Source organism: Mauremys reevesii, linkage group 4 (assembly GCF_016161935.1).
Source record: "Mauremys reevesii isolate NIE-2019 linkage group 4, ASM1616193v1, whole genome shotgun sequence".
In the NCBI taxonomy this organism is placed as follows: domain Eukaryota; kingdom Metazoa; phylum Chordata; order Testudines; family Geoemydidae; genus Mauremys; species Mauremys reevesii.
In genome coordinates, this window is record NC_052626.1 from 89,004,270 (window position 1) to 89,021,734 (window position 17,465).

The 17,465-nt window shown below is 37.6% G+C and overlaps 1 protein-coding gene across 1 annotated transcript in view; it reads right to left on the reverse strand.

Annotated features, from left to right (window-relative positions):
- Nucleotides 1-2,059: 2,059 nt before the first annotated feature.
- KIF18A (kinesin family member 18A) overlaps nt 2,060-17,465 on the reverse strand; it is a 131,245-nt gene continuing 115,839 nt past the window's right edge. The window contains 4 exon segments of the mRNA XM_039537087.1: nt 2,060-3,064; nt 6,103-6,212; nt 9,382-9,486; nt 10,271-10,763. Coding sequence (XP_039393021.1) covers nt 2,925-3,064; nt 6,103-6,212; nt 9,382-9,486; nt 10,271-10,763 — 848 coding nt within the window. The 3' untranslated portion in view covers nt 2,060-2,924.

Genomic DNA, 17,465 nt, shown 5'->3' on the forward strand with positions numbered 1-17,465 from the left:
TATAACTAAAACCAACATACTTAATGCAGACATGAAGCAGTATCAGCACAGTTCCCCGACACATGTAGTATTACACAATGAGAATTTGAAAGACACACAAATGAAGCACTTTATTCAAATAAACTGTTATTCATGATCCTAGCTGTACTGGAATCCAAAGTTCACAAATTAAAATTTGCTTTCAAGACCACTGTTTTCACATGTAAATGATAATTATTAGGGATTCTCTACACAGGGAGAAGTAAATTAAAATAAACTGAATTAAGACCACTTTAATTTTGAATGAGGATGTTCACACAGGGATTTAATGCTATTTAGCTAATCCACTTCAACTTCATACCTTGAGTTAATTTGGATGAACTTTCCTAGATGTCCCCATATAGACAAGCCCTTAAAGTGAACCACTTAGTTCCACTCAGGATTGATATAGTGTCATTACCATAGCATCCGAGATGATTACAATGGCACCAAACATCAACACCATTTGCATTCTGAATTGTGCAGATCATATTTTCTATTTTCTGCTCATGCTTTAGCATGCTAAAGCTAGAGTGAACAGCATGGTATTGTGGCACTGGAGTGCATTTTTGCAAAGCAGACAAATGTCAAGATTTTAGGAGAGTTCATTTGTATTGCTAGGTTTGCTTCTGGTACTTGAATTCTCATGGCAGACACTATATATAAAAAAATAAAAATAGACGAAAACAGATTTCATTTTAAGTATCCAAGCTGTCTTAAATTAGAATTTCTTTTACATGATTAAAAATATGACAATTTTATTAAATGAAACACTGTTGGATCCACCTTTTCCAAAAAATAAGTGAAACTTTTCAAAACAAATGATTTTGTCCATACTTCGTATGTTGGTCATATCTATCATCATGGGCTCATGGGACTCTCATGGTCCATACCCACCTACTGTTCCATCTCCTCGCTTCTCTTCACCTCAAGTCTTTGAAATGAGTCATTTACAAAATTTGTGTAAAACTCCTATCCCTCTAGTCCGTTTTCATCTTTTGCTTCCCTTCACTCTACCAAAACTGCTCTTGCAAAGGTCTTCATCATCATCTGGCTTGACACTGGTCAAGGCCCATACTCCATTCCCAATCTCTCTGATGTTCCTCCTGCTTGGGACATGCAGATTGCATCAGCTTCTGCTCTGCGACACCCACATTACCTCTCTCTAACATCAACATCTTCATCCATCATTCTGATTGCATTGTCTCACACCCCATTTTGAACTCTTCTACTTCTTCCTGTTACCTTCTTCCATCGTGTCCAGTTCAAACTTCATCCTCTAAACTTCAAGATTCTTCTGAACTCTCTCCCTTCTCTTTTATTAACCCTACCTGCACCAGTGATGCCAACCTCTGCAACTTTCTTGTTTGATCCTCCCATGAATGCAATTAATTCATAAAAGCTGCCACTACTCTCTTTTTTCTAAGCCCTTCTGAAGATGCATTTCTGCACAACAACTATAATAAATCAATCAACATACTATGATTCTGCAGAGGGGCAGCTGGGGAAAGGTTATTTTTATTTGCTTAAAATATATAGAGAAAAATATAGACCTATTTATAAAAATATGTGATAGTCTTCTTCTCCCTTCTTACGTTGTTTGGCTTTTTTGGAATGGAAGCTCTTTGTGCCAGAGACCATGGGAGAAATCCCAGTGCCACACAAATCAATAGCAGAACCCTCACTGAGGTCAATAGGCCATCCCAATAGGTCAGAGTCACTCCCTTGTTTGCAGAGGCCCATCATAATGGGGTCATCATGATCATGATTGGGGCCTCTGGACACTAGTGAAATTTAAATATTAAATAATTATTAGCACACAAACATAACCTGATTAAAGACATATGACAAAATGTCCAGCACAAACTAGAGTTATTAGCCACTACCTGTAAAACCAGTGTTAATTCAGATAGTCTTTCGGTTAGAAGAGGCAGCCACAGAAGCAGCTCATTTTTTTCTAAATTTTAAATTCACAGAACATTATTACTCTTTGTTTACAGTTATAAAAACTTTATTCAGAACAATTAACATAATTCACCTATTTACAATAAAATTAGAGTTTTGAAAACTATAAAACATCAAAATACAGAGGAGCATTTACATTTAAATTGTTCAAGCAATTAGGTTAAACAGATTAAAAATTGTCAGGTTAAAAGTCTGAGCTCAACATATTACAGCTACCATTTTTTTAAATTTCTAGTAAACTCTTTTCCTGTCTCCTGGTACCGTGTTGGTGCTATCACCCTACATCACCAAATTTATATTTTAGAACAAAATTGACATCCCAATGCCTAAAACATGGATGTATTAATATAAGGGTCTGGTTCATTTATTTGTAAATGAAAAACATAAGTTTAATAGTAGAAAATTTCAGTGAAAACATCAAAACAATAAACAAAATATTCTAATTACCTAAACATTTGGTGTATCACAATAAAGACTGAGAATTTGTAAGTGACATTAAAAAGGGATTTCTTAAAAAAGCCGACACCACTGTTTCCTGAAGAGTTTGAGTACTGAAAGGCAGTAATTTATTATTATGCTTGCACGGGTTATAGAAACAGCTCCATGAAATAAGTGGACATCACAATTGTCATCCCCCACCTCCAAGCCCAATGACTTGTTTCTATTCTCATGCTAAAACACAGTAGTAAAAGTTTGTATGTGTTTATGGGAAGCCAGAATGGGTGTCCATTAAAAAGTTTTGTAAAATTTAAATTGTAAAGATGTATTTCAATGAAATCGTCATTGGAAAGGTAAGTGGTCATTCTAGAATCATGCATTACAGGTGCAAAAATGGGCTGACAAGTCTCAGACAAGAAATACTGCAGCAGGGAAAAGCAAAGTCCATCCTTTATTTGAATGCTTCCAATCCTGCCTGAAATGATGAGCATCACATCTAAATCTTACTTTTTCTTAGAAACACGAATTAAAAGATTTGTTGATGTTCTTGATTTCAGACCCAATGTTACATTTCCTTCAGAAAGACTTCTAACAAGGTTTCTCTGCATATTTGGTTCTTGTTTCCGGCTTCTTGTTCCAATTCCTAATGAAGAAATAGATGTCATGTTAAAAAACAAACAAACCCTCTTTCAAAAAGTATGAGCATTATTTCTTTATTTTGTTTCATGTTGGGGGCAACCTGAATCCACTATTGTGGGACTGTGTGTGGATTCTACAGCTTTTTCTACATTTATCAGAGTCTAGCTTTCATTATTAAAAAAAAGGCAGCTCTCTTAGGTGAGACGATAATTTGCGCTGAGAAGTTTGTAGTGGAAGATACAGAAAAATGACCAATAAAGGAGGTATAGGAATCCACTTAACTTTGTGCCTTATTGAAAGGAACTACATAATGTATACATAACATGTAGTTATATTTTTTACATTTTATTCTCCAGTATGCCTAATACCCTACTCAAATTTGTACGCAGACAAATTTCCCTAGCTCAATTTTGAAAAATAAATAAATAAAATAAAATAAAATAGAACTTACTATTAGCTATTGAGCATAACCTCATTCTTTCCCCGGAAGCATGGCTTTTTGGAAACAAAACTGCTACTATGGTAAGAGCAGAACTCTTTCTTCTTGCCCCCAGTGACATGGTATTTAAGTACATGTCATATCTGAAACATGTGTTACTAAATACCTGAAAGGTAGGCAAACTAATTTGTGTTTATCCCTTTTCTTTTAAAAAAAAATCTTTTTGGCATGTCTAATATTTTGCAGTATTAAACTAAGTACTCAAATACATGATTCCTTAACAATACAGTTACAGAAATTGGCGTTGGTATCCCTTATTTCCCAACACTGGGTAGAAATAAGTAACATGGAGACAGCACTATACACAGAAGTACAGAAGCACATCTGTCTACTATACATTTTCAAAAAAAACCTACACTATACTATTGCAACTATACTATTGCTAGGTTTTGTCTGTGGGAAAGGGTATGTGACCAGAGAATGCCTTAGAGCTAAAGTCAGCAGAGTAAAACGTAGAGCAGCCTTCAATCTACTCTAAATTGTACAAGAGGATTTTGCCAGCATTGGGAATGACCAAGAATGGTAGAGGAGGGAAGGCATAGCTTTAAAGTGATTTTTGCATCCTTCCCATTCCTGAGCTGTGCTGAATTCAGTTCTGATGTAGTCCACAATCTAGCTCAGAGTTTTCCATATAATCTCTTCCCATACATAAAGTTACAGAAAGCATTCAGCTTTTTTTTGTTTAAGTTCTGTATGCACTGTTAAAGAAAGGAACAATACAATACATCTAAAATACTGATTCCCTCTCCAAATGGAAGAGGATAGTAACCCTGGCGTGAGGTTGCTTTACACAAATAAAAATGAAATTGAAGTCCTGACAAAAATGTACAGCACTATGCAAGATATTACAGAATATACCATGTGGGATTATGGTTAAGAGCTGTCCAGAGAGAGTAAAAATTCCATTTCTTGACAACTTTTGAAATTTGTGGAAGGAAAACCAAATCCGTTGAACATTTTTTTTTTTTGAAACACAGTTATGTCAATATGTCTGTGTTTGGATCAAAAAAGTCTTCGGAAGTGACCAGAGTGTCTACCCTGAACCTCAGAAACCTTATGTAGAAAATTTCATGAAAATAACTACATTTTGGCTTTGAAAAAGCAACACATTTTATTAAAGAACATTTAGTCAAAAATATTCTGATCAGCTTTAGTTATGGTTGCTCTATGCAGAATTTTTCATGGAACAGGTGGGCTTCACAAGTTTTTGGAAAGATGAGAGTGAGGGTCCTTAGTAAAAATTCATTTGGAGATTGCGACCAAGAGTAAATAAGAGTCTAAAAGGTGTAAAATCAAGAGTGAGCTGAGGTGATACAGGGACCAGTTAACAGAGAAATGTGTGTGAAACACTGGCTGGGGAGAATGAATTAGGGAAGATAATTTACTTTTACAATTATTAAGATGTCACAGTTTGACTTTTAAATCTTGCTTTCAGCAGCTGTTCTTTCAAGGCAAAAAGGTTCAAGGGATATTTGCTCAGTGGGAAGGAGGACAGTTAGAATACATGAACCTGGACAGTTCTTTCTAATACAAAATAGACTTAGCTTTGGATGTTTTAGTAAATTTAGAAGCACAAGTAAAAAATCATTAAATTTGAGGCAAATTTGTAACAGATTACTTTGGATTAACCCTTGTGTAACACACCCTTCAATGCCAAGAGACTAACAATAATATAAAATACATTAGTATCTACAGTGGGCACTCTGAGAACATAGAGACTAAATGTTAAATTAGAACTAAGAAAGCCACACATTTTTGGAAAATTGTGGGAAAAATGCTCTTCATACATTTTTAATCAGTAATAGAATTTGTTACAACAAAAAGTTTTCTACACCTCAGACAGAAGTTTCTTGCAAGCCACTATTATGATCACCTTTTACAGAAGTTTTGGGATCACCACCTAAAGTATTGTAAACAATTTGTTAGAGACTAAAGAATGCTTAAATATTGCTCGCAAATTTCATCTTCTCAACTTCACTGCTGTGTTTTCCCAAATGGTATCAAAAATGTATCTAATAAATCTCTTGTTGGAAAAGTAATCATGCTGTGTTAAAAGATGAAGCAAGCATTCAAGAAAGGTTTGGCAAAATGCTTAATAGATTAATTTGTTTCTCAATAAAAGCAGATATGGAAATTCCATAGTAGGCACTTAAGTTTGACGCTTGTCAATGGGACTGTGCCAGATCAAACCTGCTACCAGTGAGGAGTACGCTTTTAGAGTAATTAAAATCATTAAAGTATCTGTAAAGATTATGTTTTTATCATTTAAAGTTGTTATAAACTTGGAATGCTGGGACCATTTCTAATCAAGACCCAATAACTGACTAACCCTATTCCAAGTTGGGTTGTTGGGGTTTTTTTGTGTTTGTTTTTTAAATGAATGGACATACCATATTCAGCAAACAGCTTAGCTGACTGATCACAGCAGCAAACCATGAAAATGAGAAACTGTAAATGTCTAAATTTAATCTTGGACCCCCTACACAACCAACCATGGCCACAAATTCCAGTTTAATATCACAAGTTATAGTTTTGACACTTACCTGCTTTTTTGGGCACTCTTAAAGGTTTATGACTTAACAAGATATCCTGTCGAATACGCTTTGCGGACACAGGATTTTGCAGGGTATTTAATCCACTGTTTGGCACAGAACTTGGAAAAAAAGACAAATAAAATTTACTTTTAGTGAAGTGATGTTAAACCCACTCACTGTACCGTGGTATTTCAGGACATGCAGTCTGAAAATATATTAGACAGTATCACCTAGTATTAGTGGGTCTTACTAAAAAAATGCAACAGAATAAACTCAATTTTCTTTCTGGTGGCTGTCTTCAGATTTCATTTCAAACAGTTTTCTTTTAAAGCTTTGTAGTACAATCTTGTAGGAATGTATTAATTGTGAAAATAAAAAAAAACAAAGTATATCGTTTCATGAAACAATGTAGTCCAAAATTCCATTGATATTTGGGAAGCAACGAGGATGCTAATTGGATGGTCACAATTAAGAACATAAACGTACTAAACAAAAAACAGATGCAACATATATAGAAAGTTCTTGGAAGGGTCAAGCTGTGTATATTGCTTCAGTCAATTTTTTAGTTACTACAATAATTCTCCCTCTGCCTCCATATAGTGGAGGTGGATGGGTGGAGGGAGACAATTATTTCACAGGTAAGCTTTAAGAAAGTGGTTGAAGCTGATAGTTTACTAAAAGAAAAAAACCTAGTATTTTATAGTATTTCAACTAATGGAATTAAAACATGACAATGAACTACAATGAACATGAAGTTGTCAGTGACATCACACTCCTACCACTATTGTCCCGCCCACCCTCCATGACCTGATTCTGGAAGACAACTTTGAAATCAAGATAGAGTAAGTTTTAAAATATAAACCACAGCTACATTTCTACATGTTTTCTTGTTTCTCTAACAGTATGTTATAGCACTATCCTTCATACTTTAAAGACTGTTTTGTTAAAAAGCTTGTGTTCTACTCAAATACACAGCAAACAGGAAAACTGATTAAGGCTAGGACCAGCTTCCTTTTACTGCTGGGGCCCCTTTATCTCTTAAGCCTGGCTCCTGGGAAGATGATCCACACTCAGTGGGGGCATGTGAGTAGCCTTTAGCAAGGGACCCACCCCCCTTGCTCCCCATGTTACTAATGACTGGCTTCCAGTCACTGACCTGGGAACTACGGTTACTGGTTACTATGTTTAGCAAGTGTGTGTGTGTGTGTGGGGGGGAAGGGATGGTTGAGATTTAGACTTTGTATTTCAATGCTGGATTGGGAGGGATATATTTGGTGTAGGGAGGGCATGGGGGGGGGGGGAGGAAAATATAAGGAATGCTCTCTCTTTTCCTTCTCCATAAACAAGAATATGGTTCCCTTCTCTCTCTCCCCCACCCAGAGATAGATAAGAGAGGGTGAAATGTGTCTCATCTGCTTTTAGGAATTAGTGTGTCACTTGTGGTCAGTCAGCATGATTTTAGGGAGAAAGAGAAGAGAGTATTACTGAGCGAGCAAGTCCTGAGGTTTCCTCTAAAGTTATCCTGGTTCGGGTAGCAGGAAAAAAACGTGTGTGTGTGTGTGAAGTGGGGGGTGGGGATAGTGAAGCAGCTGTTTTGGAGAGGCAATAAGGCTGTATGACTTTAACGGTTCAAATGGAAGACAATGGAATGCTTCAATTTTAGAAGAGTTTCTCCTGTTACATAATATTTGCGTCTAATCAGGCAAAAGAAAGTCTCAGAAACAAAGAAGGTAATTATGTACATTTCTAGGATTAACCTCTTAACCTTAGGAATAAGTGAGTGATTTTGTAGCAAACTTAACTGAGGCGTTTCATGTTCTCTGAGAAACGTAGTTATTTTTCCTTAGAATGCTGTGCACTGCTTTGACGAAATGTCACCAGCATCTCGATTGTTTAGCTCAACTCATAATTATTTGAGAATACGTGGAAATACAAAAGATACCTCTCCCAGCCCAGAAAGCAACAACAAAACACTTCTTTTTAAATTTAAATTGATGTCAACCAAAGCATGAGCATGGAGCTTCTTCACTTCTTGGAAGTTCAATACACTCACTCATTCCAGGAAGAACAGACCTGTTTTGAAAAAGGTACCAGAACAGTGATGCAGCCTGTGCTGCATTTCTGAAACGGGTACTTTTGCTAAATTAGGAATAACTGAAGATTTTTTTTTTTAAATGATATACACTCATAAAATTAGGGTTGCATTTCTCACTCATATATATAAAAGCACATCTGAGTGAGAAATGCAACCTTAATTTTATGAGTGAGTGTGTGTGTGTGTATATATATATATACACACACACACACACACACACACACAACAAAAAAAAAAAACTTGATATCAGGATTCATGACTTCTCCAGAAGCATTTTATGGATAGAGCCTTGATTCCTACATTAAAAAATAACTTATGCTGGAATGTATTACTGACTGCATCAACCAATGCCAATCTATAACTGCAACTTATTTAAAGGGATTCTATTTTTTTTTGTTTTTAATTAAAAACAAAATTTTCTGCTAAAGGACCTTTGAATAGCATCTCCTGAAATAAAAAAAACCCTCTTAAAAACTTGTGTGGCGTGAAAGGGATATTTCTACTACCCTCATGTTCAGAAGTGATTTTTTTTACAGACCACCCTTTATCCGTCATGCCCTTCCCTTGCAAAGAAGCCTGACTGCTGTCCTTCCAGTTTCAGCTTTGCTGCTGCTATTACTAGTAAACATCCTCTTTCAGGATCTAAGTAGTGCAGTTCATGAGAGTGAAGTTATAATGGTTGAGACAGAAATTGTAACTAACAGTTAAATTGATAACACACACAAAGTGATATCAAATGCATGAAAAACATTTCTTATCTCTTTCAGTTTTGGTAATCTTCAGTGTTTTTTGTAACAGTAGGCACAACATTTTCAGATAGTAATTTGATTTTCAGATTGATGATGCAATTTCCCCTTCTAAATCCGAAGTAATTTTCCCACATACAGCGTAGGACGGTTACGGAAAATGCAATGTTAGTCTGTATTATTCTATTAAAACTAAAAAATAGTTCATATTAAAAAAACCCTTAAGAACAGATTCTACATAACCTGGGAAGGTTTATACTTAAATCTGAATTGTCAAAGCCACTGTGGGTCAGAATTATTTCTCATATTTCTGAATACCAGTGACTTGATAAAAACTTCTTCACATGTGGGAAAATATGTTACAGCATGAGAATTGTGATGAAAATGAAAGCAGTACGTAAAAGCTCATTTGAATGGCAGTAGAACAGACACTGTTTTTAAAATTACCTTAATAACTTCCTTTTTCTCTCAGCAGCAGAAGTCATTGCCATATATGATGGCTGCTCATGTATTGGACCAGGATTTCTATTCAGCAATGATGGAAGACCAAGTCTAAAATTAAAATAAGATACTAATTTAAATTATGAAAACCCTATCCTGTGTGAAAACAGTTATTTTTTCACTTTAAGCCAAGTAAGTGTTTTTCAACTGAAAAACACAGCACTGGTAATAAAATGAACTTATTCCAAATAAAACAGTTATAATGTCTTTTTTGAAAGGTATGGACATACTTTATAACTTTCCTTTTGAAAGCCAAAACACGGTACTACAATATTAGTAGTTAACATATATATGGCAGTTTTCATCAGGGGACTACAAAGTGCTTTTGAAGGAGGATTAGTATTTCCCCATTTTACAGATAGGAACATTTCTTAACTTCTCTGAATCTCAGTTTTTCTGAGGCCACACAGAAGCGGTACTGGGAATAGTACCCAGTTTTCCTGACTCCCAGTAAGTGCCCTCTACCTCATCTCTAGTATATTAGGTAGCAAAATACATCCAAAATGACTAGAAAATTTAACAACTTAATTTGCAGTTTGTTTTTAATGTGTCATTAAAACAGGATAGGAGTTTCAAAAATGCTAAGTGTTGGCTTGACTCTCCTCCCACTGAAGTCAATGGAAATTTTACTATTGACCTCAATGACCAATGTTGAGAACTTTTGGGAAAAAAAAAATCACACCATTAGTTATTTAAGTTTACTAGAAAAATAGAAAACAGTATAACTAAAACATATTAACTGCATGAAAAGAAGCAATATAAAACAAAGCATGTAGGAAAAGAGGAATAGAAAATGAATGAGGAATTCTCCTCATGCACAGATGCACAGAACTACCTTTGTAAAACACTGCTGTTGCTGCACAGGTGTGACTCCTTTTCAGACAAGTCAGCAGAAGGGTCATTTGTGTTACTTGTACCTTCATACAGAGTCACTGTTGAGTTCATGTCTGTCTGTTCACACTCTGGCATCACGTTATATGTGAAGTCCATGTCACACTCTTCTTTCAAAGGGAAATGAATGTCTACATTACAATTGTTAACTTTGGGAAAGCTTGCCACTTGTAATGGTTGCTTTACCACAGTCTGTGTACAAAAGATTGGCATAGATTTTCTGCAAACTTCTGGTGTGTACACAATAGGACGGACCTCCTTGCTGAGGGAATCCTCCAGGAAACTAAGGCTAGACTGTTCAGAAGCTTCAGGACTTTGTGCTGTTGCTGGAGAGTTCATAAGCTTCCGCCTTGTTCTTTTTTGTGGAGGGACTGCACGTTCGCTTATATGTTGCACATTTTTCTTGCCTGCTTCTGAAGGGACTCCTGAAGGTGTACCTGTTCAATACAGTGAAGACTAGTAAGCAGTTTACCGAAACTCTGTTCATTAGAGCACTGCTTTCCCACTCACCCACAATCCAGACTAGTGTAGCTGGTTTCATTTCTTTGCCCTTCTTTCCTCCTTCCTCTGCTAAAAAAAGTAAACTTCTATGCAAGAAAAAGCTATTTGAAATAATTTCTGTTAAATGAACACATTTGTATTTAAAGGAAATAATACAATTATTTCTATTATAGTAGTTACCTGTATTGCAAAATTTGGGCTCTGTTGTGCAAGGTGCTGCACACACGCATGTACACAGATCTCTGTCCTAAAGAGCTTACAATCTAAGTTGAAACAACACACTCCAGACCAGTGTGACAAAAAAATAGAAAGAAGACATTGACCACGGAATGGTGCATAAAGATAACGCAAGTAAGATCAGGTTAGCTATTGTACATCTTAGTTGTTCCTGAAGGTTTTAAGTCATAAGTTATTATTTTTCTTTAAAAAAAGAGCACCTGGCCCTCACAATGTAGCCATTGTCAGTTTGGCTTACTTCTAGTAAGTATTGCACACTGTGGGCAGGTGTGGTCATAAGGTGGAAGGAGAGAGGATTGTTACAAGTGGAGGGAGTAGAGGAGGAGATGAGAAGGGAAGAAATCTTGGAGCTAATAAGAGTAAGAATGTTACATTGGATATTGTCACTCTTCTAACAAAAACCCCATTTCCAATAAAAGTAGAACAATTAAAAAAATTAAATGTTTTCTGAAAATCTTTAAAATGTCAAAGGAAGCAATAAAGTAGACATCCATGATCACACCCAATAGAGAATACTTTATTTACCCCCTCAGTAAGTGGAATGACTAAAGTATTATGGCTTGATTTAAAACTAACAAACAAACAAAAACAACTGAGGGGACAAAAGAGGGAAGATGCTATTTTTGCTGAAGTTTTTAGCAAAGGAGAATCAGTGTAAGATATATACCATTGTTTAAATAGCTGGGTAGTGGTGACCCCGGTCAATGGATAGTTTATAATGTAAGTAAAACAATTCTCATGTTACAAATCGAAGCTAGCAGAGGCCAGTCATAAAAGTGAAATGCTCCTATATTTTACTTTAATTTTAACTTTTAAACTGATGAAGTAAACTCTGGTATGCTTAAAATTACACCTACAATGGACTGGCTTCACTTCAGTTTGCAGTCTCAGAATCACACTTTACCTCTACTCTGCTTGCTTAATTCTTATGATCAGGTAAGTAGTTAGTAGCTTGCTCAGGAAATAATCTGAAATGTTAAACTGCAGTACTCATTCAAGAAGACTGATGAAAAAACTTTTGACAGAAAAAACTGAATGCAAGTTTAGAAGTGAATTTTGAGTTTATCAACCTGAAACATTCCTTCTTAACTTTAGTCTTCTCCCACAGAGATTACCCTAGAGCTTTTAACAACTCGAAAAATGTTTGAAGGATAGAAAGTTGATAAAAAAATAGCTAATATAATAACTCTCATTTTTGCCACAAAATTACAGTATATACAAACTATAAGACCAGACAGCACATAGTTTATTATTTGCTAATTTTAGTTTGTAACTAAAGCTTAACCACAATACCTTTTCTGTGCAGTAAAGGGGAGGACAGTAGTGAAATGTTAATAGAGAAACAATCAAAGAATCATAGAATATTAGGGTGGAAGAGACCTCAGGAGGTCATCTAGTCCTATCCCCTGCTCAAACCAGGACCAACACCAACTAAATCATCCCAGCCAGAGCTTTGTGAAGCCGGGCCTTAAAAACCTCTAAGGATGGAGATTCCACCACCTTCCTAGGTAACCCATTGCAGTGCTTCATCACCCTCCTAGTGAAATAGTGTTTCCTAATATCCAACCTAGACCATCCCCACTGCAACTTGAGACCATTGCTTCTTGTTTTGTCATCTGCCACCACTGAGAACAGCCTAGCTCCATCCTCTTTGGAACCTCCCTTCAGGTAGCTGAAGGCTGCTATGAAATCCCCCCTCACTCTTCTCTTCTGCAGACTAAATAACCCCAGTTTCCTCAGCCTCTCCTCGTAAGGCATGTGCCCCAGCCCTCTAATCATTTTTGTTGACCTCCGCTGGACTCTCTCCAATTTGTCCACATCCCTTCTGTACTCCAGGTGTGGCCTCACCAGTGCCAAATAGAGGGGAATAATCACTTCCCTCAATCTGCTGCCAAAATGCTCCTACTAATACAGCCCAATATGCCATTGCCCTTCTTGGCAACAAGGGCACACTGCTGACTCATATCCAGCTTTTCGTCCACTGTAATCCCCAAGTCCTTTTCTGCAGAACTGCTGCTTAGCCAGCCTGTAGCAGTGCATGGGATTATTCCATCCTAAGTGCAGGACTCTGCACTTGTCCTTGTTGAACCTCATCAGATTTCTTTTGGCCCAATCCTCCAATTTGTCTACGTCACTCTGGACCCTATTCCTACCCTCCAGCGTATCTACCTCTCCCCCCATCTTAGTGTCATCTGTGAACTTGCTGAGTGTGCAATTCATCCCATCATTCAGATCATTAATAAAGATGTTGAACAAAACCAGCCCCAGGACTGACACTTGGGGCACTCCGCTTGATATCGGCTGCCAATTAGACATTGAGCTGTTAATAACTACCTGTTGAGCCCGACGATCTAGCCAGCTTTCTAGCCACCTTATAGTCCATTCATCCAACTAGCAAGAATACTGTGGGAGACCGTATCAAAAGCTTTGCTAAAGTCATGATACATCAAATCCACGCTTTCCCCATATCCACAGAGCCAGTTATCTCATTGTAGAAGGCAATTAGGTTAGTCAGGCATGACTTGCCCTTGGTGAATCTATGCTGACTGTTCCTGATTGCTTTCCTTTCCTCCAAGTGCTTCAAAATGTATTTCTTGAGTACCTGCTCCATGATTTTGCCAAGGACTGTAGGTGTAGTTCCCCGGGTTCTCTTTCTTCCCCTTTTTAAATACGGGCACTATATTTTCCTTTTTCCAATCATCCAGGACCTCCCCCGATTGCCACTAATTTTCAAAGATAATGGCCAATGGCTCTGAAATCACATCAGCCAACTCTCTCAACACCATTGAATGCATTAGATCTGGATCCATGGACTTGTGCAAGTCCAGCTTTTCTAAATAGTCCTTAACCTATTCTTTCACAACTGAGGGTGGCTCACCTCCTCCCCATACTGTGTTGCCCAGTGCAGCAGTCTAGGAGTTGACCTTGTTTGCGAAGACAGAGGCAAAAAAACCATTGAGTACTTCAGCTTTTTCCACATCATCTGTCACTATGTTGCCTTCCTCATTCAGTAAGGGTCCCACACTTTCCCTGACCTTTTTCTTGTTGCTAACATTTGTGTTACCCTTTACATCCCTTGGCCTTCCTAATTACACCTCTGCATGCTCTAGCAATATTTTTAAACTCCTTCCTAGTCATCTTAAAGCGAACAAAAGGGAGTACTTCTTCACACAATGCACAGTCAACCTGTGGAACTCCTTGCCAGAGGATGTTGTGAAGGCCAAGACTATAACAGGATTCAAAAAAGAACTAGATAAGTTCATGGAGGATAGGTCCATCAATGGCTATTAGCCAGGACAGACTAGGATGAAGTGTCCCTAGCCTCTGTTTGCCAGAAGCTAGGAATGGGCGACAGGGAATGGATCACTTGTTCTTTTCATCCCTTCTGAAGTGACCTGGTATTGACCACTGTCTGAAGACAGGACGCTGGGGTGGATGGACCATTGGTCTGACCCAGTGTGGCCATTCTTATGTTCCTTACGATTAGCAGTTTAAATATCCTCTTTTCTTAATCTTACTACTCCTTGAGATGGGGTGTTCACCCCACACCGGCCTTGAAAGGGTTAAGATGGTCCAGATAGGGCCAATTCATCTTACAGGCCTCACCTGGTTGAGAGTCGGGCTTGAATGAAAATGACTAATGGCTGATAATGAGAGCAAGGTAACTATGGAAGGTGGGGCCAGACCAGATGATAGCTGATTCCCCAGACACAGACATAAGGAAGTGCCCCAGTGGAGAGTGAACTCTGGGACACTCCTAATTAGAACTGTTTGTACCCTGCTAGATAACTCCTCTCCCTTCTTCTTGTTTGCACCCTCCAGATAGATGTAAACTTATCACGTCGTGCACTGAGCCTGTGTTTGATACTCCTGTTTAGTGGGAATCACAGAAGAGAAAGAGACTAGATATGGTGGGCCCTGCATGCTCTAGCAATATATTTATACTCCTCCCTAGTCATCTGTCCAAATTTCTACTTCTTGTAAGCTTCCTTTTTGAGTTTAAGATCACCAAAGATTTCACTGGTCAGCCAAGCTGGTCGCCTGCCATATTTGCTATTCTTTCTTCACATCGAGATGGTTTGTTCCTGCACCCTCAGTAAGGCTTCTTTAAAATACAGCTAGCTCTCCTGGATTGCTTGCCCCCTCATATCAGTCTCCCAGGGGATCCTGCCCATCAGTTCCCCAAGAGAGTCAAAGTCTGCTTTTCTGAAGTCCAGGATCTGTATTTTGCTACTCTCCTTTCTTCCTTTTGTCAGGATCCTGATCTCAACCATCTCATGGTCACTGCTGCCTAGGTTGCCACTCACTTCTACTTCCCCTACCAATTCTTCCCTGTTTGTAAGCAGCAGGTCAAGAGAAGCATGGCCCCTAGTTGGTTCCTATAGCACTTGTACCAGGAAGTTGTCCCCAACACACTCCAAAAATTTCCTGGATTGTCTGTGCATTGCTGTATTGCTCTCCCAGAAGATGTCAGGGTGATTGAAGTCCCCCATTAGAACTAGGGCCTGTGATCTGGAAACTTCAGTTAGTTGTCCAAAGAAAGCCTCGTCTACCTCATCCTTCTGATCCTGTGGTCTATAGCACACGTCCACCCTGACATAACTTTTGTTACTCTCACCTCCAAACTTAACTCAAAGACTTTCAACAGGGTTTTTTTCATTATGCGGTTTCATTTCACAGCTGTGGAATTTTTGTCTGAGTGTAGCATAAATGGGAGGTATGTTTCAAAAATAATTTCCCAGTCTCATTTAATTTCCCCTACCACTATCTTTTATAGACATACTGTGGTACAGACAGCTATTTTTCTCAAAGCCTATTGGCCGATAATAGGAAAGAGGGTTTTATTTTATTTTATTTTTGGTTTATAAACTACTTTCAATTGGCACTCTGCAAGAGCACTAATGATTCCATTTATAGTTCACTACAAGTTCCGCTCTCTCATCCTTGGCCTATTGTCAAGTACTGTATACATTTTTACTGTAAAACTAATGCCCTTTATTCAGAATATGTACCTTCTGTCACAAATAAAAATTGTGACCAAGGCTTTCATTTAAAGGTTTTTGGACAGCTTTTATTCTGAAATCCAACAAAGCTTTATCCAGCAAATCCATTTCTAGTCTTTGAAACAACTATCCATTAAACATTTCAGGACACATTTTTAAATATTAATTTATGAGGCTTTGTTGCAGCTTATATGCATCTGAAAGTGTGTGTTTCGGGAAAAAGTAGTGGTTAGTGTTCTATTTGTCTGCCGTTACATTCCGACAATGAGGTTCCAATTTCAGAAAGTTTGCTTACTGTAAGATGCTGGGTTATGCAAATGTCCTAAGAATGACTAGGAAGGAAGTCTGTGATACACAAACATCTTGGAGAGTGTGCCAAGTTTTAGAAGCTTCTACAAGACTAAATACAGAAAACACTTTTAAATTAACTGTAAATGTGAGCATTTAAGCCATGAATTAGATAGGTAGAGAACACAAAATTATTGCCAACATTAATAATTTGTTGAACTTCATCACAGTAAGAAATATTTCATACTGCAAAACAAGTACATTAATAAAAAGCAGATAGCAGGGGTTCTATCTGGGCAAATATAAGCCAGTAATAAAAATGCCTTTAAAATAACTAACATAAACAGAATGAAATTCATAGTAAAGAACAAGTTAAAACAACACAGAGTACTAAGGCAAAGTGGCCAAGATACTAGAAATAAAGGGAATATCTTACTGTAAACTCTTGATTCTAGCACATGAGGCTTTAAGAAAAAACACTAAATATTGTGAAATTCATGAGAAAATTGGGAGAGTTGTCAACACTGCTTACAATGTTACTGTCACAGGCTCAGGCTAGCTAAGTGTGGAACTAGAAAGCAAAGCATCAAAGCCAGAAAGGAGAAAAGACACAGGAGCTGTGGAAGAACATAAGAACAGCTAGGCTGTGTCCATCTAGTCCAGTATTCTGTCTTCTGACAGCAGCCAATGCTAGATGCCTCAAAGGGAATGAACAGAACAAAGCAGTTATCAAGTGATCCATCCTGTCATCCAATCCCAGTGTCTGGCAGTCAGAGACTTAGGCACACCCAGAGAATGGGGTTAAATCCCTGACCATCTTGGTTAATAGCCATCGATAGACCTATCCTCCACGAACCTAATTCTTTTTTGAACCCAGTTATAGTTTTGGCTTTCACAATATGCCCTTGCAACGAGTTCCACAGATTGTCTGTGTGTTGTGTGAAGCAGTACATCCTCCTTTTGTTTTAAACCTGCTGCCTATTCATTTCATTAGGTGACCCCTGGTTCTTGTATTATATGAAGGGGTAAATAAAACTTCCTTATTCACTTCTTTCACATCATTCATGATGGAGGAGGAAAGACATCTCTCTTTCTAGGTCCTTACATCCA